Source organism: Nicotiana tomentosiformis, chromosome 2 (assembly GCF_000390325.3).
Source record: "Nicotiana tomentosiformis chromosome 2, ASM39032v3, whole genome shotgun sequence".
Taxonomy (NCBI): domain Eukaryota; kingdom Viridiplantae; phylum Streptophyta; class Magnoliopsida; order Solanales; family Solanaceae; genus Nicotiana; species Nicotiana tomentosiformis.
The window spans coordinates 153,560,829-153,585,987 of record NC_090813.1 but is presented as its reverse complement, the minus strand read 5'-3'; the positions used below and the strand labels follow the sequence as shown (position 1 = coordinate 153,585,987).

Sequence of the window (25,159 nt, the reverse complement as noted above, 5' to 3'; positions counted from 1 at the left end):
TCCATTGCATGAGACTAAGAACTGACTCCAATCTTTGCATGAGGCTAAGCCCTGCCTCCTCAATTACATAAGGCAAAGCGCTTCTTTCACTTTGCACGAGACTAAGCATTGTCTCCAATCCTGCATGAGACTAAGCATTATCTCCAACCTTGCACAAGACTAAGCATTGTCCCTCCTTGCATAACCACAAATGATGCGTTGTTCAAAACCCTTGCATTATTCTCTTCTCTCGGGGCTAAGCTCTGCCCCCGGTTCTTACACGAGACTAAGCTCTGTCTTGTTTCATGTCAAGCATCATGTCTTTGCATATCATGGGCTAAAACATCACCATTTTATCCAAAGGTGTCATAGTCCGAAGGCATCATCCTCATAGCCGGAAGACACCATGCCATGGCCTGAGGACCTCTTAATATTGCACATCATTATTCAAAGGCATCATAGTTCGGAGGCACCATCTTCATAGCTCGAGAACATCATTTCATGGCTTGCGAATCTCTTATCACATGATTCATGGCCCAGGACGTCAAGGTCTAAGGACATTATCCCCACCGTCCGAAGACGATCTCTATAGTCCAAAGGGAATTTGCATCATGCGTAAATTTATGCAATAACCTATATGTATTTTTATGCATCGTATTTTGAATTTGCAGGTGATCCAAGAAGTAACCGTTCTCCTAACTGGAGCAATCTTCGCTCCGGTTTGCATTCAACGTTCACATCCTGCAATTATTTCAAACGTAACCAACCACCGTTTGTTACCCATTTCCATATGATAACCGTTCAAATACCTATAACCGTTCCCATAATATCTTGTCAGTTCTTACAATAACTCCATCGGTTTATTCCACCGCTGGACCCAGAACTATGGCCTAATTCCTGTAAACCAGGGATTTGTAGGCAGCTCAGAAACTATGGTCCGGCCTATATTTTTCAAAACATCACCCCGTTCGGTCAAAATCGATCATCATTTCTTTACCCGACAACTCTTTCATCCTTCCCAAGAAAAGAGGGGCATCTGTTGATACCCGATTTTTTCCTCATATTTTCCAAATAATATATATATATATATATATATATATATATATATATATATATATATATATATATATATATATATATATATATATATATATATATATATATATATATATATATATATACACACTTTCAAAATAGTGCATATGCATCATCATTTGATTTACAAGCATACACAAGTATTTTTTTCATAATTTTCCATAATTTTTAAAGACTTTAAATCAATTTATTTCTGTATTTTATTATATAAATATCCAATAATTAACCTACAAATTATTTTTATGATGATTTAATCATATAAACTTATTATTTATACCCATATAAGGTTTTAAATATTTTTAACGCATTTCTTATAATTACATTTGCATTTTTCAAGGCTATATTGCATATTTTTGCAATAATAGCCCATATGTACATATAATTATATTATTTATACAAAAAATAACTTTTTATATTTTTATAATGTTAAATAATTGTTTTTAATCATTTTCATGCCTAAATGATATTTTTAACATTTATCTATTATTTTTATAAATTATTTATTTGTTAAAATTGGGTATTTAAAATCTAGCCCTAATTTCATAACTAATTTCGGACCTAACTACCCAAACATAACCCAATCACCCCAAGCCCAACACCATTAGCCCAGTCCCTTACCCATTTAATTAAAACCCGACCCAACCCCTGCTTAAATCCCAATCGTTGATCAAAAACGATCAATGGCTCATAAACGACCCCTCATCCCTTATTTTCCTTATATCACCCATCTCCCAACCCCAAAAACGATCTTGGTTTAAGCTTTAATATTAAGTATTATCTCGTCTATATTTGCCTTATTATGTATGAATCTATCTATTTCTGCCGATTATTTTTACTTGCCCTAAATTAGGGTTTCGAATCCTTTTTATTTGAACCAAATCTGGTTTGGTTCTGTGTTTTGTGAATAATATTTATTTCTATGTTCATTTTATACAATATGTGATTCTTTGCCTTTATTTTCTGCCGATTTTGTGAAGTTTACCTAAAAACTAGGATTTCAAAATTGTTCTTCTTTACTGATTGTTTGAATTAATTATATTTCCATATTTATGTGTTTAGTTCCTACACTATTTCAACCCCTCCCCACTCCACTTTGGTTAAGTTAAAAAAAGGCCTTAAAAAAATACTATAAACTAAGGTTGTACATTCTTCATTCTTGAATTAAACTTGTTCTATATTTTTGATTCCTGGTCGGCTGAAAGCCAAGGCTAGAAATTGCTAGGTTCTTACTTTGTTTGGTGATACTCACAATACTGTTGGATTTCCTTCTTCCTTGCTTCATCTTAACTGGTGAGTTATCATATCTCTGCCATTTCATTCTGATTATTTGTTTAATGTGCTGCTTCAATTAGACTATGCAATCCTAAATGCTATTACATTTGTAGTTTGAGACATGCTTGAATCTACTTTGAGTTTGTTAGTTCGATTCTGCTTAACCTATACGTCACTGATGGCTATCTCTTGAAGTTTAAGTTTGTTATTATCTTACTCTTTGAACATGTTCTCATATCTCCTGGTATAGAATAGTTAACTAGGTATAGATGTCTTCCTTAATAGGATAACAAGTCTGTTTCTGAGTGCATCATAATGTGGCCTGTTTGACTTTGTTTCTATTATATTTTGACACCCCTAGTAACTGCCCTAATTAGTTCCTAACATGTCATGATCTGTTGCTAATTGATTTCTTCTTATGACACTAGTTTCTGCACTTAACTTAATCTGGATCCTTCTTTATCAGTATAAGTCTGTCTTATTACTTGTCTTGTTTGCATGTGATTGAGTTTATTTCCTGAAAACTGAATTAAGTCTGCCTAGGTTCAAATGTGATGCTATTTGTTTGTGTTCTATGTGTGATTCTGTACCCCCTAATCCCATCCTACTCTCCTGAATTCTCACTCTTTGCTGGCTGAAAGCTAAAGCAATTTAGGTTCTGTCCCTTGGCCTCCCTAGTGTGAGCACTGCTCAGGGTTCATATGAGACCCTCGTGAACTCTAACACACTAGGATTTGGTCCCTAGTCTTCTTTGAACTGTTCTGATCATTCTTCTCTAGTGTGAGCCCTGCCCTGGGTTCTTGAATCCCTTGTGAACTCTGACAAACTAGAGATTTGGGTTCTGTATGCTTATCCTTGAGATATGGGTGAATCATTCACTGCTGGTTACTGTGTATCTTTGAACATGGGCTTTTGGAGCTACTGTGAGTTGAAGGCCTGGCATGTCCAGGTGTATTTGGGCCTGCTGCAGGCTTCCTATAGTTTTTATACTTTGTAATTCATTCATTCAATTCTGGTCTGTAATAATTATTTGTAATAACAATTGGGGTATTAGTAAATTGGAAAACTGGGTTTATTTTAACATTTGCATGAGAATGGGTAGAAATTCTGCCTATAGGTGTTTACTTTGCCCATTCTGCTATTGTGTTAGATAACCTGCCTATAGGTGTTTTCTTTTCTCATTCTGCTATTGTATGTTAGATAACCTGCCTATAGATATTTACTTTTCTCATTCTGCTATTGTATGTTAGATAACCTGCCTATAGGTGTTTATTTTGCTCGAATATGCTCTGTAGATAACCTGCCTATAGATGTTTACTTGCTCGAATAAGCTTTGTGGATAACCTGCCTATTCTGCTTTTTTAGATACCATGCCTATAGGGAATAAAAAAAACCAAAGTTCAATTTGCATTGCTGCATTTTTAGAAGTCATGCCCATGGGGTTCTTAATTGATTGATATGCAATTGTCGTACTTGCTCATTTAGCATATAAGAACTAAAACCAATTTCAATCGTCAAGGGTAGGAATCATGTCTATAGGGTAATCACTATCTGTGTTAAGCACTAAAATCAGGCTTTAAAATACTGCCTCGTTGAACGCTAGTAGAAAGCATGCCTATAGGAACAACTGAGTAATTCTGAATATCTCTCGTGTTTATTGCTGCCAAATACTGAGTAAATCACCTAGATAGCATGTTTATAGGTTTCAACCGCTTATACTTATAATCAGTAGATAATTGTGCAGTCACTTAGAAATTACTTTGCATAACTGCTCGCATGATTAAAATCCAGAATCATATAGATATCATGTCTATAGGGCCTAACGACTTCAATTGTTGAAACTGTCAAAACACCTAATTTGTTTGTGTGCATTTGCTGCCTAAGTGTGGAGGCTAACCTGAGCCCTTATTTGCTTTTACATGAAATTCCAATTTGTTTTGTATGTCGCCTAGTTTTTATCGTTTTTGAGCAACCTAAGTTAAGTCTAGAACCATCCAAAGAATAGAGGTCCAAATGCCTCCTGGGCCATAGGCAAGGGAAGGGTAGTGCACGCATAGGGTACGATTTAGAATTGATTAGAGCGCTTTAGGTAAATAACTTAAAGATAGTAATCGGGTAGCAGAAGATGATAGTCTGTGTCCGCTTAATAATATGAGTAACACCCCCGTCTTGGGGGAGTTACGAAGTATTATTTATATTGCACGGGGTGATCCTTTAGGCTAAAAATCTTAGGGCCCCTTACTCCTATTAAAATAATTCTTTCTTTATGTTTCTCTTCTCTCTTAGACTAATTCACATGATTTAAGTTCGGCCGGGACCCACCGTGGTAGACCTCGAGGAGTGCCTAACACTTTCTCCTCGAGGTAATTTGTGTTTAAAGCCTTGATTACTAATGAACTTAAAGTTGTGATTTCCAGAATATTCTACTTGTTGATAATTATGATGATGATCTATGAAAGGGAAGAAATAAAAGTGTGGAATATGAAATACGGCCATTGCACCATGAATAAAGAATCATATGTATGGCCAAGAGAGCCAATGAAATAATAATGTTGTAAGTGGTTGAAAGTACGGATTAGGTGATATGTGGTGTGAAAGGTAATGAGATGTACGTATTTGTACTTTTGTTTCCAATGTGTTATGAAACCCTATGGACGGTCTATGAAATGCATAGGTATATTGTGTTATGAAATCCTGTGAACGGTTTATGAACGCATAGGTACATTATGATATAAAATCCTGTGGACGGTCTATGAAATGCATAGGTACATTATGATATGAAATCCTGTGGACAGTCTATGAAACACATAGGTACAGTGTGTTATGAAATCCATTGTGATATGAAATCCTATGGACTGTCTATGAAACGCATAGGTGCATTATGATATGAAATCCTGTGGACGGTCTATGAACGCATAGGTACATTGTGTTATGAAATCCATTGTGATATGAAATCTTGTGGATGGTCTATGAAACACATATGTGCATTGTGTATAAGAGGTATAGGTGTACGGTATGAATAAACACTATGGATGCTCTACGAAACGCATAAGTGTATAATATGATATGTGAACATTAAGGACGGTCTAATGAGACACATTATAGGTGCCCCTTTTGTTGTCCTTGTTTGAACAGGTTGTTTCAATTACATTATATTATGTGTTCCACGTATAGATCATATGGGCATTTATTTTGAAAGAGGATTTCTAGCTATACATATTAGTGCTATTCGACAGTACTAAGTCCCTTTTGTCGGGGGCGCTGTATCTTTAATAGATGCAGGTTGTTCTACAGCCGGTGGCATTGATCAGTGATAGATGTACACTCTTTTCAGCTGATTTGGTGAGCCCCACTTCATTTCGGGGTCATGTTTCTTTTGTTTCTCATGTACTTTGTGGTTGAGGTATAGCTGGGGACTTGTTGCCGGCATTTCCATATTACTCTTTAGTTATACTTAGAGACTTCGTAGACAGGTTGTGGGTGATATTTGATGTTGGGAATTGGATTAGAACTGTTGGTATTTGGCAACATGTTTTTCATTAAATCTATAAACTCGTACTATTTTAGAAATATTGAATGATGTTGTTAATGGGAATGAAATGGAAGCGGTTAATGAAATCTCTTCAGTATTTGATTAACGGAGTACATCTCCTCTTTATTCACGGATGAATTTGGGTAGAATGAAATCATAGGCTTGCTCAGTCGGGTTCACTCGGTTGAGCGCCGGTCACGCTCCTCGATTTTAGGGCGTGACATGTGGTGTCTAGTGAGGGGATTAAGAAGGATCTGAAGAAGATGGAGGAAATTCTGAGTTGGCCCAAACAGTCTTTTGCTACTGAGATCCAGAGTTTTCTAGGCTTGGCTTATTATTATCGCCATTTCGTGGAGAGTTTTTCATCCATCGCAGCTTCTTTGACCAGATTGACTCATAAGGGTGCTCCATTCAGGTGGTCCAATGAGTGTGAGGAGAGCTTTCAGAAGCTCAAAACTGCCTTGATCACAACTGCAGTTCTGGTTTTGCCTTCAGCATTGGGCTCTTATACAGTTTATTGTGATGTTTCGCGGATTGGCATTAGATGTATATTGTTACAAGAAGTAGAGTGATTGCTTATGCTTCGGATCAGTTGAAGCCCTATGAGAATAACTATCTAGTACATGATTTAGAATTGGCCGCCATTATTAATACATTGAAGATTTGGAGGCACTATCTCTACGTCGTGTCTTGTGAGGTATTCACAGATCATCAGAGTCTACAACACTTGTTTAAGCAAAAGGCTCTGAACTTGAGGCGACAGAGGTGCTTAGAGCTGTTAAAGACTATGATACAACCATTCTTTATCATCACAAAAAGGCCAATATGGTAGACGATGCCTTGAGCAGGAAGCCTGAGAGTATGGGTAGCCTTGCATATATTCCAGTTGGAGAGAGACCGTTAGCATTGGATGTTCAGGCTTTGTCCAATCAGTTCAAGAGGTTGGATGTTTCGGAGCCTAGTCGGGTTCTTGCTTGCATGGTTTCTCGGTCTTCTTTGTATGAGCTCATCAAGGCGCGTCAGTATGATGATCCCTATTTGCTTGTTCTTAAGGACACAGTGCAACATGATGATGCCAAGGAGGTTTATATTGGAGATGACGGGGTGTTGAGGATGTAGGGCTAGATTTGTGTGCCCAATGTGGATGGGTTGCGTGAGTTGATTCTAGAGGAGGCCCATAGTTTGTGATATTCCATTCATCCGGGTGCCGCAAAGATGTACCATAATTTGAGGCAGCACTACTGGTGGATAAGAATGAAGAAAGATATAGTGAAGTATGTGACTCGATGTTTGAACTGTCAGCAGGTGAAATACAAGCATCAGAGGCAAGGCTGTTTGCTTCAGAGACTTGATATTCCAGAGTGGAAGTGGGAGCATATCACCATGGATTTTGGTGTTGGACTCCTACGGACCTTGAAGAAATTTGACGCAGTGTGGGTTATTTTGGATAGACTGACACACTTTATTCTGGTTTTGACTACCTACTCTTCAGAGTAGTTGGCTCAGATCTATATCCGTGAGATTGTTCATCTTCATGGTGTACCGGTGTCTATTATCTCTGATCGAGGCATGCAGTTCACATTGCATTTTTGGAGAGCCGGTCAGCGTGAGTTAGGCACACAGGTTGGGTTAAGCATGACATTTCATCCCCAGCTGGATGGGCAATCCGCGCGCACCATTTAGATCTTGGAGGATATGCTACGTGCCTGTGTTATGGATCGGTGGTTCATGGGATCAATTTCTACCTCTCACAGAGTTCGCCTACAACAACAACTACCAATCGAGTATTCAGATGGCTCCTTATGAGGCCTTATATGGAAGACGATGTCATTCTCCAGTTGGTTGGTTTGAGACGGGAGAGGCTAGGTTGTTGGGCACTGACTTGGTTTGGGATGCCTTGGAGAAAGTCAAGTTGATTCCGGATCAGCTTTGTACAGCACAGTCTAGGCAGGAGAGTTATGATGATCAGAAGGCTCGTGATGTAGCATTTATGGTGGGAGATAGGGTTTTTCTTAGAGTTCCACCCATGAAGGGTGTGATGAGATTTGGGAAGAAGGGCAAGTTTAGCCCTAGGTATATTGGTCCTTTTGAGACCTTGAGAGAGTGGGTGAAGTGGCCTATAGACTTGCATTGCCACTTAGCTTATCGGGAGTTCACCCGGTGTTCCATGTTTTCATTGTTCGTAAGTATTATGGTGATCTGTCACATGTATTTAGATTTTAGATCAGACCAATTAGACAAAGATTTGACTTATGATGAGGAGCCGGTGGATATTTTGGATAGGGAGGTCCGGAAGTTGAGGTCAAAGAATATTGCTTCAGTGAAGGTTCAATAGAGAGGTCAATTGGTCGAGATGGCGACCTGGTATACCGAGCACGACATGCGGAGTCATTATCCTCACCTTGTTGGCACTTCAGGTATCTCTCTATGCACGTTCGAGGACAAACGCTTGTTTTAAGAGGGGGAGAATGTAATGACCCGACCGATCATTTTATGTACTTTAGCCACATTTCCTTTTTTAAAGCTTCACGTATGTGTATTTGTAGTTTTAGGACTTGAGGGGTTGGTTAGTTTCATTTCGGGGAAGTATTAGAGTGATTTGGACTCATTGGTTCATAGTTTAGAAGCCTAAGTTGGAAATGTTAATCGAGGTTTGACTTTTGTGAAAACTACCCCGGAACAGTGTTTTGATGGTTCTGATAGGTTTGATCATGATTTTAGACTTGGGAGTATGCCCGAAATTGAATTCGGAGGTCCCTAGGTGGATTTGACTTGTTTTGCCGAAAGTTGGCAATTTGAGGTTTATAAGTTTCTTTAAGATTGACCGTAGGTTGACTTTGTGGCAATCGAGCTCGGATTATAGTTTCGGGACTTGGAATAGGTCTGTTTTACTATTTGTAACTTGTCTGCAAAATTTGGTGTAATTTGGAGTTGGTTTGATAGGATCGGACGCTTGATTGTGATTCTAGAGGTTCTTGAGTTTTCTTTTTAATTTCATGCGCTTTGATGTCTGATTCGTGATTCCGGATCTTATTTTGGTATTTTGATCGCGCGAGCGAGTTTGTATGATATTTTTAGACTTATATAGATATTTAGTTAGGATCCTCGAGGGCTCGGGTGAGTTTCGGACGTGTCTCGGAATGATATTGAGTTGGTTCAGGTTTGTTGGTGTGCTGGTGCTCCAATTATCGCAATTGCGAGCACCAGCATTGCAATTGTGATCATAGCAGAGGGGTCTCAGATGTCACATTTGTGATACCTTGAATGCATTTGCAAAGTGTAGGCTGGGTAGGTTCACATTGGCGACTAATTCGTCGCATTTGCGAGGGGAACAGGCTTCGCAAATGCAAGCCAGTGTCGCATTTGCGACGTCCCTTTAGGCTGTTAGGCACCACATTTTCGCATCCTCTTTCGCATTTGTGAGGGTCGCAATTGCGAACCCAAGGTCGCAATTGCGACTTCTGCACCTGAGCAAATAGGCTGGGAAGATGGGATTTGAGTATCATTTTTATATTTTAGAACCCTAGACTAGGTAGGAGGCGATTTGGAGAGGGGATAGACGCATACAATCATTGGGTAAGTGATTTTGATCAGTTTTCAACTATATTACATGATTATATATGAGATTTAACATCATATTCATGAGAATCTAAGAGAAATATTTGGAAACAATTTTCTATGTTTTGAAAAATAAAAATTTGGGATTTGAGAGTCAAATTGGAAAACAAAATACATGTTTGGACTCGTGGGGTTATGGGTAGTCGAGATCTACCCTTGGACTCGGGTTTTGACCGGGCGGGCTCAAGATTGACTTTTGGTTGACTTTTGGGGAACTGTGTAAAGATCATAGCTTTATTAATCATAATTGGTTTCTCTTGCATTGTTTGATGATATTAAGTCATTTTTTGTTAGATTTGATCCGCGCGGAGGCGAATTTTAAGGGAAATCTATTTTGAGAGTTGAATTGGCCTAGTTGAGGTAAGTATCTTGCCTAACTTTGTGGGGGGGGAACTACCCTTTTAGGATTTGGGTTGATTGTACTATTTGAATTATGTGAAAGACGTGTACACGAGGTGACGAGTGTGTATACTGGCTTATATGTGGTATTTGACTGGTTTAGACTCTTAGGTTACTTATAAGAACTTAAATGAAGTTATTATTATTTGTTCTATCTCTCGTTGTCGAGTTTATTCTTACATGACTTAATTGGAGTTGTTATTATATGTTCTAGTTTCCACTGTCGAGTTTACTCTTATATGCATTTATTTGTAGTTGTTGTTATAAGTTATTCTCTCTATTGTTGAGTTATTCTCATGCATTTAGTCGTAGTTGTTATTTTATGCTATCTCTTTCTTTGTTAAACTTATGTTATGTACTTGAGTTGGAAGTTTCCATTTCATGGGAATACCTTCATTGTTGAGTTATTGAAGCTGTAATTGTGAAAGCTATTAACACATTATGGTCGAAGTTGTTTATTATTGGTATATCTTTCCTTGTTGAGTTGTTTCTCATCATTTTGTTATTATTGTGATTCTTGTACATATTATAGTTGAGTCGTGGACTATATGTGATGACATTGGTTTGTTGATTTTCTCTCCATCGTTGAGTTATTCTCATGCATTTGCTATTTCATGATATCTCTTCATTATTAAGCTTATGTTATGTACTTGAGTTGGAAGTTGCCATTTCATGGGAATACCTTCATTGTTGAGTTATTGAAGTTGTAGTTGTGAAAGCTATTAACACATTGTGGTTGAAGTTGTTTATTATTGGGATATCTTTCCTTGTTGAGTTGTTTCTCATCATTTTGTTATTATTGAGATTCTTGTACATATTATGGTTGAGTTGTGGGTTGTGTGTGATGACATTGGTTTGTTGATTTTCGCAATTTTGAGGCTTATGGGCACGTGTGGTGCGAGTGGAATATTGTGTTGTGATATTGATGCGCATGCGACGAGGTAAGGTAGGATTTATACGCATATTGCTAGTAAGGGAATTACTTGAAGCCAGGCGGTGAGATAATGGGGCTAAAGCGCATGCAACTTTTTCGAAAATAATATTTTTAAAATAAATACATGACTCACGCGATGATATAAAGAAGATTGTGATTGTGACTTATGAAATGTGAATATGAGGTGTGGTACCTCGGTTGTGATTCTTTTTATACATTCTATATTGAAAAGGCTTGTTGATTTAAGTAGTTATTATCTTTCCTTCATTCGTTATTTATATTTTTTGGTACTTGATTTCTTGTTCTTATCATATTTTCACTCTTTAGTGCCTTAAATTACGTTGTTAGCCTTATTCATCATGTTGTTTTGTTGCCATTTATTTCTTTGCTTCCGTTATTAGATTACGTTAATATTCTGCATAGGTTTTATATCTAGAAGGTGTTATGACCTGGTCTCATCACTACTATACTAAGGTTAGGCTTAATACTTACTGGGTACTGTTGTGATGTACTCATGCTACCCTTCTGCATATTTTTGTGTAGATCTAGGTACAGTTGCTCGTGTCGGACGCCAGTGAGTCGACCCATATACTTTGGAGATTTCAAGGTATACCTGCTTGATGCTCGCACGCCTCGGAGTCACCTGCTATTGTCTTTTCTACTGTTTATCTTCACATCAAACAGTATTTTATTTAGAGATTTCTAACATACATCTTATAGCTTATGACTCAGTTCCACCAATTTTGAGAATTATTTGACTGTTGTACCGTTTGGTTCTATTATGATATTTTTATCAGTTTAATTTAATATCTTAGCCATTATTTCTGTTAAATTCTGAATGTGTATCAGGCTTACCTAGTCTTAGAGACGAGTTGCCATCACGAAATTCTAAGGTGGGAATTTGGGGTCGTGACAAAACGCTCTGCATACACTAATGATACAATAGGGGTACACCGAAAAATATAGGATACACTTTATATACACAATTTATACAATGTAATAGTGTATATATAATTTTTATACATTGTATAATAGTCTATATTTAATTTTTATAATATACATTAGAAAAATACATGATACATTTTATATACAAAATTTATACAATATAATACATGATACACATATAACAATGCATATACAACTTTCATAAAGTGTGTGTATGAACCTTTTATATGAAATTACATCTTATCTTCCAACCAACATTAAAATCTTAACTCATCATCAATACCAACTTCAAAAGATCTTTATAATAAACTACTATTAGGACCGAAAAAGAAGAAGAAAAATAAGATTATGAAGAAAAAAATAGTTACGTCAACAAAAATAAGAAGAATAAAAACCAAACCTTTGTACAGAATAAGAAGAAGAGGAAATATTATTGTGTTTCTTCATTTTTTTAAGTAGCAGATCAACCCATCTTCCAACGACCCCAATTTTCCATCTTAGGATATCGTGATGGCACCAAGTCTCTAAAACTAGGTAAGTCTAACATATATTGAAAGATAACAGAAACAATAACTTAAACATCAAATTAAATTGTTAAACTATCATAATAAATCCCAAAAGGGTATAACTGACAAGTAACTCCCAAAATCTGGTGGAACTGAGTCATAAGCTCTACAAGAGTACATTGATAGTCTCAAAATATAGTAGTGTTTCGGAACAAGAAATAAACAGTAATACAGCTAAAAGCAGAAGATGACTTTGAGGCCTGCGAACATCGAGCAGGTGTACCTTGAAGTCTCTAAAAATAGCAAATCAATCATTGGCGTCCAGCACAGGCAGATGCACCTGGATCTGCACAAAAATATATATAAGCGTAGTATGAGTACACCACAACGATACCCAATAAGTATCAAACCTAACCTCGGTAGAGTAGGTCAAGACACCTACTAGGATAAGAAAAACTGAATAGAATATAACATAGTATAATAATAAAAAACGAGGAAGTAATGACAGATAAGCAACTCAATATTGTAAGCTAACAACGGAAATATAAGTGATAAAAGCAACAAGTAGTGAATACGTGATGAAACAACAAGTATTCAAGGCCGGACAATTACAAGTAAGACAATGAAGAAACAACAAGAACTGTCCAACCAACTAGCCTAGTTTAGCATGGAATGTACAACAAGAATCACAACTGAGGTACCACCTCATATTCACATTTCATAATTTCAATCATAATCTTTTCTTATATCACCGCGTGAGCCTTGCATTTATTTTTGAAAATATTTTCCCGAAATAGCTACACGCGTTTTATCCCTCTTATCTCACTTCGTAGCTTCAAGTAATTCTCTTACTAGCAACACGCATATAAATTCCCACATTATCTCACCGCATGCGTATCAACCCCTATCTTTATACCACTGCATGCGTATCAATATCACAACACAATAATCAACTCGTACCACATGTGCCCATATGCCACAACACTTGCCAAAATCAACATACCGATGTTATCACAACATATAGCTCATGGCTCAATCATAATGTGTACAAAGTCTCAATAACAACAAAATGAATAAGGAATGCTCAACAAGGAAAGATATCTCAACAATTACCAACTTCAATCTCAACGTGATAATGACTTCCACAACTCCAACACCAATAACTCAACAAGAAAGTATTCCACGAAATAACAACGTCAAGTAAGAGTATTTAAACAATAAAAGGGGTAACAAGACAATAGGGAAGGTAGCAACTTCAATTAAACATATAAGAGCAATTGCAACAATAAAGGGCATAACAATGCTAACAACATCAATTATAGCATGTGAGAGTAAATTTAACAATAAAAAATGTAACATATTATAACAAATTCAAGTAAAGGCATGGAAGAGGTCTAAAAGTCTAAACCGGTCAAAATACCACATATTGCCTGTGTACATACTCGTTACCTTGTGTACACGTCTTTCACATAGCACAATTGGCACAAACAACCCAAGTCCTAAGGGGTAGTTCCCCCACATAAAGTTAAGCAAGATACTTACCTCAACTAGGCCAAATCAACCCTCGAATATAGCTTTTCCCCTAAAATTTGCCTCCACGCGGCTCAAATCTAACCAAAAGGGAAACCAATTACTCCCTCCGTTTTAAATTAGATGAGGTACTTTCCTTTTTAGTCTGTTCCAAAAAATATAACTTTCCTTTTTAGTCTGTTCCAAAAAATATGACACATTTCTAAATTTGGAAATAATTCAACTTTAAACTCTTCATTTTACCGATTTTACCCTTAATGAGAAGCTTTTATAACCACACAAAAGTCATTGCTCCACAAAGTTTTTACCCCTTAAACTTTTAAGATCACAAGTTTCAAAAGTCTTCTTTTCATTTCTTAAACTCCGTGCGAGTCAAATTACCTCATCTAAATTAAAACGGAGGGAGTATAATAGATCCCAAAAAGTGAACAAAAGTCAATCCCGGGCCACCCGGTCAAAAATCCCTGTCCAAGGATAGATTCCGACTACCCATAACCCAACGAGTCCTGTATTTTATTTTCAAATTCGAGTCCAAATCGACTCTCAAAACTCAAATATTCATTTTTCAAAACATTGACAAAAATCTCCAATTTTACTCTTTGATTCTCATAAATTTGATGTTAAATCTAAGATACTATCATGAAATATAGTTGGAAATTGATTAGAATCACTTACCCAATATTTGTAAATAAAGATTCCCTCTCCAAATCGCCTCCTACTGAGTCTAGGGTTCTAAAATGAGAGAAAATAATATTAAATCCCGACTCCAAGCAATTTTGTTTAGTTGCAGAAGTCGTAATTGCGATACTGGGTTTGAAATTACGAACCCTCGTAATTGTGACTATTGACACACTGAGGAGATGTCACAATTGCGACACAGACATCGCAATTACGAAGTATATTCTCCTCGCAAATGCGAACTGTCCTACCCAGGACCATACTTCGCAATTGCGAACAAGGTATCAAAATTGCGATACCTGAGCCTCCACTGCCATGTTCGCAATTGTGAAGCTGGTGCTCGCAATTGCGACATCAGAGCACCAGAAAATCCTGTTTCAGTCCAAACCATTCTGAAACGCGTCTGAAACTCATACGAGCCCTCGGGGCTCCAAACCAAAGATCCACACAAGTCTAAAAATATCATATGAACTCGCTCGCATGATCAAAACACAAAAATAACATCTAGAACTACGAATCGGACATCAAAATGCATAAAGTTCAAAGATAAGTTCAAGAACATCTAGAATTGCAACCAAGCATCCGAATCCTATCAAATAAACTCTAAATGACACCAAATTTTGGATACAAGTTCTAAATAGCATAACAGACCTATTCCAAGTCCCAAAACAAAATTCCGAACCTGATAGCTAAAAGTCAACCTGTGGTCAAAGTTGAAAAATCTTGTAAACCTCAAATTGCCAACCTTTGGCAAAACAACATAAATCAACCTATGGTCCTCTAAATTCGATTACAGGCATACACCCAAGTCCATAATAGCGATACGGACCTATCGGAGCCATCAAAATACCGTTCCGAGGTCATTTTCATAGAAGTCAACTTTGGTCAACATTTCTAACTTAGGCTTCTAAGCCAAGAACCAAATGGTCTAAATTAACTCGTAACCTACCCGAAACGAAACTAACCAACCCCTCAAGTCATAAAACCATAAATACATATGTGTGAAGCATCAAAAAGAGAAATGGGTTACAAATACACAAAATGACCGGTCAGGTCGTTATAGTAGTTTTCTCTATTATTAACACCGCATAACTTATGCAGAAATACATATATAAGATAATGTGAGATAAAATATGAAAATTGATATGTATTCCTACTATTAATTTTCATGACCCCAAAATCCCACCTTTAAGATCGTTATGGCACCTAATCTCTAAGACTAGGTAAGCCTAACACATGATGAGATTCAACAAAGATAACTAGTTTAACTATTAATTATAAAACTGTTAAATGAAATAACATAGCTGAAACTGAATAATAATAATACATTTTCAAAAATCGGTAGTATAGATTCATAAGCTCTATACTGTAGTATATTTCCAACACTGTTTGGAAATAAAGTAAACAGTAGCAAAGAACAATAGAAGGTGACTCCGAGGCCAGCAGGCGTACATGCAGGTATACCTTGAGATCTCCACAACAACCTTGATAATCAGCTCTCTATCGCCCAGCTCGCTCTGAGGTACCTGGATCTGCAAAAAAATATATAGAAGCGTAGTATGAGTACACCACAGTCGGTACCCAGTAAGTATCTGTTACATCCCGTACTTTTCTACATTGGATTTATCATAAGATAATTGACATAAGTTCAATGACAAAATTTTTGAGGTTATAAGTACTTATGATATTTATATCAAGTGATAAGTAAGTGTTGTGAAGGTCATAGGGTAAACAAATCGAAGGAAGTACGTTTCGTTGATGTTTGATATTTTGGGATAAAATACGGTTCAAGCTATAATTCTCCGTATTTATGGAATAGTGCTATATCACATGACCATGATAGTAAGGTATATGAAATATATTAGTATTTAAGTGAATCGAGACCTAGAAATTATTGTGTGAATAATTGGTTAATGTTGGTATAAAGTCATGGAATATGGAATTAGTTATAAGTGGATAAGTGTCATTTGTATGAATCCACGTGGAATCAAAAGGATAAAGGAAACTCATGACTAATCAACTTTATAAGAATTGAGGTGGAAGCAAGTAGGGAATTCAATATTGACTAGGAAAGTCTTGGAGCTAGGTGGCAAGATTAGGGAGTTTGGGTGGCTTAGTCATCAAATTATTGGGGTGGATAAGTAGTTCAAATGTTTGGATAGGCTTGACTTGATAAGCCTCCTAACGTGGCAACAAAAGGCTTGGGAAATGGTGACTCTTTGGTTTATGAGATTAGGTGGCATTTTAGGGAAATTTATGGGCTGCCACATGGCATAAAATTGGCCAAGGGTGGCACCAAAGTGCACATGAGTCATAGCACTTGGTGTGCCTTGTTTACACGTGATAATGCAAGCCTGTAAGCCTTTATATTATATACTTCTTTTGCAATTGATATATAGAAAGAAGGTTGAAATCTTTCCTTCTATTATTAGGGAGTCTTCTACTTTAGAAACATAGCAAAAACATACATCCATGATACTCCATATGTCCAGCAATATGAAATATGCCATGATCATAAGAAGTGCTTAGTTCTTGTTCAAAGATTTAAAGGAGCAAAAGTTATTCTTGGCAAGCCCAAGTAAAAGTGTTTGATAATTTCTTCAATTAAGGTATATTAAGGTTATCCCTTCTTTCCTTTTGGCATGATCCATATGATACAAACGAAACGAGCAAATACACAACTTTCATAAATGACTCTATTCCTAGACGTACTAGGTGTGCCTATATTCTTGATTGCCCATGTGTCCTACTATCACATCGTCTGTTCATGGGTCTCATGACATTTCAAGAGATCGTATTGACTTACTTCATTATGCATTGCATTCATTTATACATATGCATTTACCCATAACCAGATGGCATTATATACGCGTATATTATATGTATATGGGGTATGGAAAAAGGTTACGGCGTTATATACGCACCACCACCTGATCAGCTGGTATACGTTGATGATTTTGCCCACAGTGGCCGAGATGATATGATGGGATGCCCTCAGAGGCTTGATGATGTTATGTACGTACAGACCTATGCATTATATGATATTTCTATGCATATGCATGATGTTATAAATATTTCATGATTTACAGAGCTATCCAGACTTACAGGTGGAATCCTTTACTCTATGTTTCTTCTATGTCCTTTATATACTATTTTACATGTCTTACATACTCGGTACATTATTCTTACTGACGTCATTTTGTTAGGGACGCTGCATTCATGCCCGCATATATAGATAATCAGTTTGACAAGCCCTCATAGTAGATGAGGTTAGCATTCAGTGAAGGATCGGTAAGACTCCACCTCATTCAGAGTGCATCCGAGTCTATAAGTCATCGTGTCAGAGTTTTGCTATAGACTTATGGGTAGGTCGGTACCCTGTCCCATTTAATGTCAAATAATCTTAGAGGTTTTGTAGACAGAGGTTCATTTTGTACAGTATGTCAGAGGCCTTGACGACCCACATGTATTCTTGTTTTAAGAACGATGGTTCATTGATACAGCGTTTGTTCACTTATAGTTATACATTACGAGTTGTGGCCATGTTGGCCCATGTTAGTTACAAAACAAAAGTTATAGAGTGGTTCGCTCGTGCCAGTAGGGCACTGGGTGCCAGTCACATCCCTCCCAGGTTTGGAGTGTGACAGTATCAAAACTAACCTCGGTGGAGTAATGACGAGGTTCAGGTCAAGATACTCACTAGACATATAACATGTGAAAATAATATCATGAACTGACGAAAGAACAATAATGGAAAGCAAGAAAAACTGAAAATTCATCAGATTAAGCAAAAACCGATTAGAACAAACAAAGGTCCTGTTCTGCAATAAATCATCAAATCGAATCACACACAGTACATCGTGTCCACTTTATCAATCACCCTCGCACGACAAAGACCTCGTACCATAATATAGGTCTCACTCGCACGGTAAAGACCTCGTGCCATAATGTATATCACAATCGCACGACAAAGACCTCGCGAACAACACATATCACAACCGCACGGCAAAGACCTCGTGCCATAACATATACCACAACTGCACGGCAAAGACCTCGTGCTACAATGTATATCACAAACCGCACAGCAAAGACCTCGTATCATAACATATATCACAACCGCATGGCAAAGACCTCGTGCCACAACATATACCACAACTGCATGACAAAGACCTCGTGCCACAATGTATATCACAACCCGTATCGGTTATCAATAACACGTTCAAGAGAAATTTATCGAGAATCAAATAAAGTAATGCATGATAACAACTTCCTTTTATTTCATTTTGTTATTGCACCAACAACTTAACAGAATATGAGATAACAACTTCACGTAGGTGAATTTACCTTGGCAACCAAATCATCAAGTAAATCATAGATACATAGATTAACACATTAGAAACAACACAAAAAACACATAGAAATGCATGACACACAAATGTTATCCCCACATAGCTCCCCTTGTCTCGCCGCATGCGCAATAATAAAATAAATGCCCACCTTGTCTCGTCATACGCGCATTAATAATTTTTTTACCTTGTCTCGCCACATGCGCAAACTCTCTATATAAATATATATATAGCTCACGTTATCTCGCCACATGAGCAATATATAATAATAATAATAGCACGGCATAAACCTCGTGCAAACACCGAAACAATCCATCCCAACAAGTCCACATGTGCCAAAATCATAACAACACAACATGCCAACAATTGTCATCAAGACATAAACTCACAATCTGCCATTGCAATGCACAAGGACAATTCAATAAGGAAATGCGGATGGGTGTTCAACAAATAGGCATGCAAGCTAAATCAAATTAGCAAGAATCTCACAAATGTCCAACTTGGCAATTAAAATCCTAAAACATCTCTAGCATGGAATATAAATTCAAGTAAACAAACAAAGTGAATTCACGTAAAATGGAGACTTCTCAATCAAGACAAAGCGATAAAAGCAACCTCGAGTCAAATTCGCTATAACCAATACATATACGCCCGTATACACACTCGTCACCTTATGTACACTTCGTTCACATAGTACAAATAATGCAATTAGACCAAATCCTATGGAAAAATTTTTCCACACGAAGTTAGGCAAGATACTTACCTCAAACACGCTAAGTCAATACTCACAAAGCCCTTCCCGTGTGGCACAACCTCCGGACGGCTCGAATCTAACCAAGACAACTTAATATTATAAATAAAAGCCATAGGAAATAATCCCAAATGATAAAGCTACAATCTTGGTTCAATTATGCAAAGTCAACCAAAAGAGTCAACCCTGGGCCCGCATCTTGGAACCCATCAAAACCCACAAATTCCAAATACCCATTCAAAAATGAGTCCAATCATACCAATTACATCCAATTCCGACCTCAAATCGACCTTCAAATCATCAAATTTTATTTAGAGAAGCTTTTACTAAAATTCTCAATTTCCCTCACTTAGATTCATCAAATAAATGCTAAAACAAGGTTGGAGTCATGAATAATAAATAAATCAGAGTCAAAAATACTTACCCCAATCCAAATCGTGAAAGTCCCCTCCAAAATCGCCCAAATTAGAGCTCTATAACTCAAAATGTAATAAAATAACTAAAACCCTCGAAATAGAGTACTTAATGATTCTGCCCAGTGGTCCCCTTTGCGATCACGGGACACTCTTCGCGATCGCGAAGAACAAATCAAACTCCTCCCAGCATCATTCTTCGTGAACGTGGTCTGACACCCGCAAACGCGATGCTCACCCCCTACTAGCCTACGTGAACGCGGTCACCAACATGCTAACGCGAAGACCAATAACTTCGCTCTCCGATCCAGCTCACCCTCTACGCGAACGCGACTACTAGGGCGCGAACACGCTGACCAGAGCTCGCCAATGCTCCACGAACGCGACCATTCCTACGCGAACGCAATGACGAAATCACCTGCCTCCCAAATTACACTCCGCGATCGCGACCCCTCCGCGATCGCGATGAACAGTAGAACACCAGAAAATCTGCCATCCAAACATGAGTGAAAAATGATCCAAAACTCATCCGAAGCACACCCAAGGCCCTCGGGACCTCGTCCAATCACACCAACCAATCCTAAAACATAATGCGAACCTACTCGAGGCCTCAAATCACACCAAATAACATCAAAATTACGAATCGCGCCTCAATTCAAGCCTAATGAACTAATGAATTTTCACTTTTCAAAACTCATGCTGAACTATATCAAATCAACCCGGAATGACCTCAAATTTCACATGCAAGTCCCAAATGGCACAACAGACCTATATCAACCCGGAATCGCAATCCGAACCCAATATCAATAAAGTCAACCTCGGTCAAACCTTCAACTATTCAACTTTCGCCAATTCAAGCCAAAACAACCTAGGAGCCTCCAAATCCACATCCAGACATACGCCTAAGTCCAAAATCACCATCCAAACCTAACATAATAATCAAAACTCCGATCCGAGATCAAATACGTAAAAGTCAAACTTGGTCAACTCCTCCAACTTAAGCTTCTAAAATGAGAATCATTCTTCCAAATCAATCCCGAACCGCTCGAAAATCGAAACTGACCATACACGCAAGTCGTAATACATCATATGAAGCTATTCGCGGCCTCGAAACATCGAATGAAATATAAATAATCAAAATGACCGATCAGATCGTTACATTAATAGAGGAAAAAACGAGCAGCCTCCGGTTTATAAAGTCAGCTGCATCCGGATATTAATTCAGGTGAGGAGGGCATTTTCTATAATTTTCCTAAGGTTATCTTTGCCATTGGTTACTGCAGAAGTGTCACGGTAGGTTCTTCATAAAAGTTTACTATTATTGACTGTTACTTATGTCCTTCTACACATATTCTTAGCATGTGAAAAGGACACGTGGCAATGGATTGTTTGGGCTGAAGCTGGGCGGGTCAAGATGGACTGAGTAAATAAATGGGCTAATACCTAACCATGCCCAAAATTCATTTGGGTCAAGTTGGGTTAGGTCAAAATAGACTAAATAATGGATCGTAACCTAACCCGCCCAACTTGACCCAAATCTTTTCAATATTCTCAACTTTTAAACAAATTAAAACCTAATATTTTTTAACAAAAAGAAAAATATATTCACAAGCAATCTCCTCTTACTCAAACATAATATGTTGTGAATTATATTACGGTACCTCAAAATCATAGCCCAGTGCCCGTCCTTTATTTTATTAATATAAAGTTTATTTGTTGTTTTCCCTGTTGCGTTAATGTGTTTCTGCTTTATTATCAGATTTTTTAATATATTTGATGATTGTTTTGCTAACAACAATTAGTTGAATAAATTATTCGAGAAGTTCTTTTAGTTCAAGTTTCAACATACCTTTTTTTAGATTATAAGAATTATTCCTCTCGCTCTTATTTTATTCGACTCAAAAGTTAAAGAAGGAATATTATCAACTGGAATCTTATGAGATGTACATTATATAATATTTCCTCCTTTCCCAATTATTATTAGGAACACGTAATTTGTGTGTCATTATGAATCTGATCATGTTCTTTAGACCCCTAAGATTGATGGGTCATGGGCATCATCATGGTTTATTTGGATTAATGATTTATGATGGGCTAATTTGGGCTAATCCAAACAGTCCATCTTCAAAACTGTTCCAGTCCAAACCAATTAAATCTTGAGCGGGTTGGGCAGGTCAAATGTATTCGGGTTAGTTTTGCCACACCTGGTTACTGCTGACCCTTTTGGTCAATTGTAGTCCCAGGGCCACATCCTACTTTTTCTCTTTCCCATGTGTTTTCATTAATACACGGCGCCTCATTTATCTTATTTAGTGCTAATTAAAAGTTTAAAATACTTAATTATAAAGCATCTTGTTTAACTCTTTTTAAAGGCTTGCATATTGACTTTAATTAAGTTTGTTGTTTTCATTTAATTTAGACTAGATATTAGATATCGTCGTTGATTTGAAATTTCATTGATTTTTCTAAAAAATAAAAGTGGGAACAAACACGACCTTACTTACCCTTTTTTTTTATTTAGTTTAGAAAATGGTAGAATACTCCATTTCGATGTGGTGTGAAAAAAAAACGGAAAAGAGTTAAAAATGCCCCTAAACTATTATAAAAGGTTTAAAAATATCCTTCATTCACCTATTGGGCTAAAAATACCTTTTCATCCACCTTTTTGGTTCACTTATGCCCTTTGACCGTTAGATCAATGCTGAATTAAAAATAATATTTATTTAAATTTCACGTGGCAACTTCTTATTGGCCAAAATTAAAACATCTAATCCATTAGAAAAACCTACTCATATCTACCAGTTTTTCGTACTAACCCGCTTCAAACACTAACCTGGCCCGAAGAAAAAGTTCAACTAAAAAATAAAGGCCCACTTCTATCAAATTCCATGGAACAAAAGCTCCATGGAAATTGTAGCGAACATATAAACGCAAATTTACTACGTGATTTTCTTTTTCTTGTTATGGCATCCAGTTCAATTTACATGATAGACACAAATTACATTATATTCAAGATAAGTTTAATTTAATCATTTTAACATAATGGAAAGATTTCAAAGTGATTGTTTGGAAGATATCATAAACCGTTGGACTACCCCTAGTTTTTCATCCCACATTATTGTCAAGAAAATCGTTGGCTCATTCATGCTAGGCTTTTCTTGTTTGTTTAATTTGTTCATGAATCTTTATTCGATGATAATGCTATACATGAGATTAATCAAGAAAATGAACACATGTAAATCCATGGGTTATATGGAAGTTGGGCATCTTTTTGTTTATTTAAATTTTTTAATTGGGTCAGGTTAGTCTTTGGGGCGGGTTAGTCCAAAAAACGAGTAGATATGGGTGGGTCTTTCTAATAGGTTAGATGTTTTAATTTCGTCCAGTAAGAAGTTGTCACATGAAATTTAAATAATTATTTTTTAAATTCAGCATTGATCTAACGGTCAAAGGGCATAAGTGAACCAAAAAGGTGGATGGAGGGGTATTTTTAGCCCTATAGGTGGATGGAGGGTATTTTTAGACCCTTTTCAATAGTTCAGGTATAATTTTGACCCTTCTCCGATTAAAAAATGTATTCAGATATAAATTTCTTAACATTTTGGAAATAAGAGTTACATTTACAAAAGTAATATGACGCATTGCTTTTGTAGGTCAAAGTGTTTTCAACTCTTACTCTTTCTTTATGTAGCATCATGTTAATAATTGAAAAAAGTAGTTTAACATGCATATTAAGAAAAGAAAAAAGAAACTATGAATTAAGACAAGTAAATAATATTCTTTATATTTTCTATATGTATATTGTATGACGAAGAACATCTAAAAATATTACGTAAAATATCAAACTTAAATTGTAACTTTATTCTCGATATTATGTTTATTTACGTGTAACTTCTGTAATTTCTTAGTAAAATAACAAATCTAACGTATTATTTCAATATTTCTCGAACCATAATAATTTGCAAAACTTTTGTAGTTCAGAAAAAATTTGATACTATCGTAGTTTATATTCTAAAATACAATAAATATCAAAATAAACTATTTCTTGAACATTATGTTAAAAAAACTCTCAAAATACCACATAATTAATCAATCAGTAATTATAAAATTTAAGTACAAAATGTATCTGTGAACTTGATGTTCAGAAACCCACTTGTACATTATAAACTGAATAGCAAGCAAATAATGGGGTAGAAAAAGTCCTTAAATTTTCGAATCTCAGGACAAAAGGGAAGAATTATACTTATGTTACTTTCATGCTCTTTTCGATGGACATTTGAATCTAAAAGATATTGTTTTTCAAGAGTCCTGAGTCAAATTATCATCATGCACAAATGAATTCAAATATAAGATGGTCTGAAATTAATCAACTAGCTTAACGATACATAAGATATTATGAATTAATAAATGTATACAATGTCGAATTGGGATAGGCATCCCTCTAATTTTAGTTGGCGAAAAATTATTCATTCTTGTATACAAAATGTTCGGTTGTTTCATAGTTTGGTTCGAACGAACCAATAATATACACACTAAATCGCCTCTGGTTGAACACATGAGTTATAATCGAAATGTCAAAAGAGAGTGATATTATCCTACGAACAATTTTCTAGCAAAAGACGTTAAAATAATTGTGCATTACCCCAAAAAATACAGCTATCATAGCTTTTATTTATGTTTAAGTGAGAAATATAAGACTATGGTGAAAAGCAATTCACAATTAAAAGTATCATCAAAATAAGAATGAGCACGTAAGTCTTGCATATTGTTTACCTGAAAACGGATAGAGCTGAATTTATACATAGTTCTAAGGATATGTGATATAGCTTAATACAAATCGTAAGGATAAAAGAAAATATCAAATATGAACTGCAAAAAATTTAAAATAAACAAAGTTGTGAAGAAGACGATTTTTAGGACTAAGCAAGATGGATCAGTTTTTTAGGCTTAAAAAAGTAACTTTTGAATATAAGATGATATCGTGCTTGAATTACAATGTGAGCTCTTTGTGAAAACTGCCCTTCCAGAAATGATAACCCCCGTCCTTTATAGTAGAGGGATCTTACTTTAAATATAATTAAAAATACTCAGTGGGAAGTCCATGATAGATCAGCTTTTCCATAATTCCTACCAAGATTCTCTCCTCTAGTGGGATTGCAAC

At 36.4% G+C, this 25,159-nt stretch overlaps 1 protein-coding gene across 1 annotated transcript; it reads left to right on the top strand.

The window, feature by feature from the left end:
* The first annotated feature begins 6,141 nt into the window (after positions 1–6,141).
* Positions 6,142–7,375, top strand: LOC138905886 (uncharacterized). Its single transcript, XM_070194400.1, has 3 exons — positions 6,142–6,424; positions 6,621–6,961; positions 7,184–7,375. The coding sequence occupies exons 1-3, from the start codon at positions 6,142–6,144 to the stop codon at positions 7,373–7,375; spliced, it is 816 nt and encodes a 271-aa protein (XP_070050501.1).
* The last annotated feature ends 17,784 nt before the right edge of the window (positions 7,376–25,159 follow it).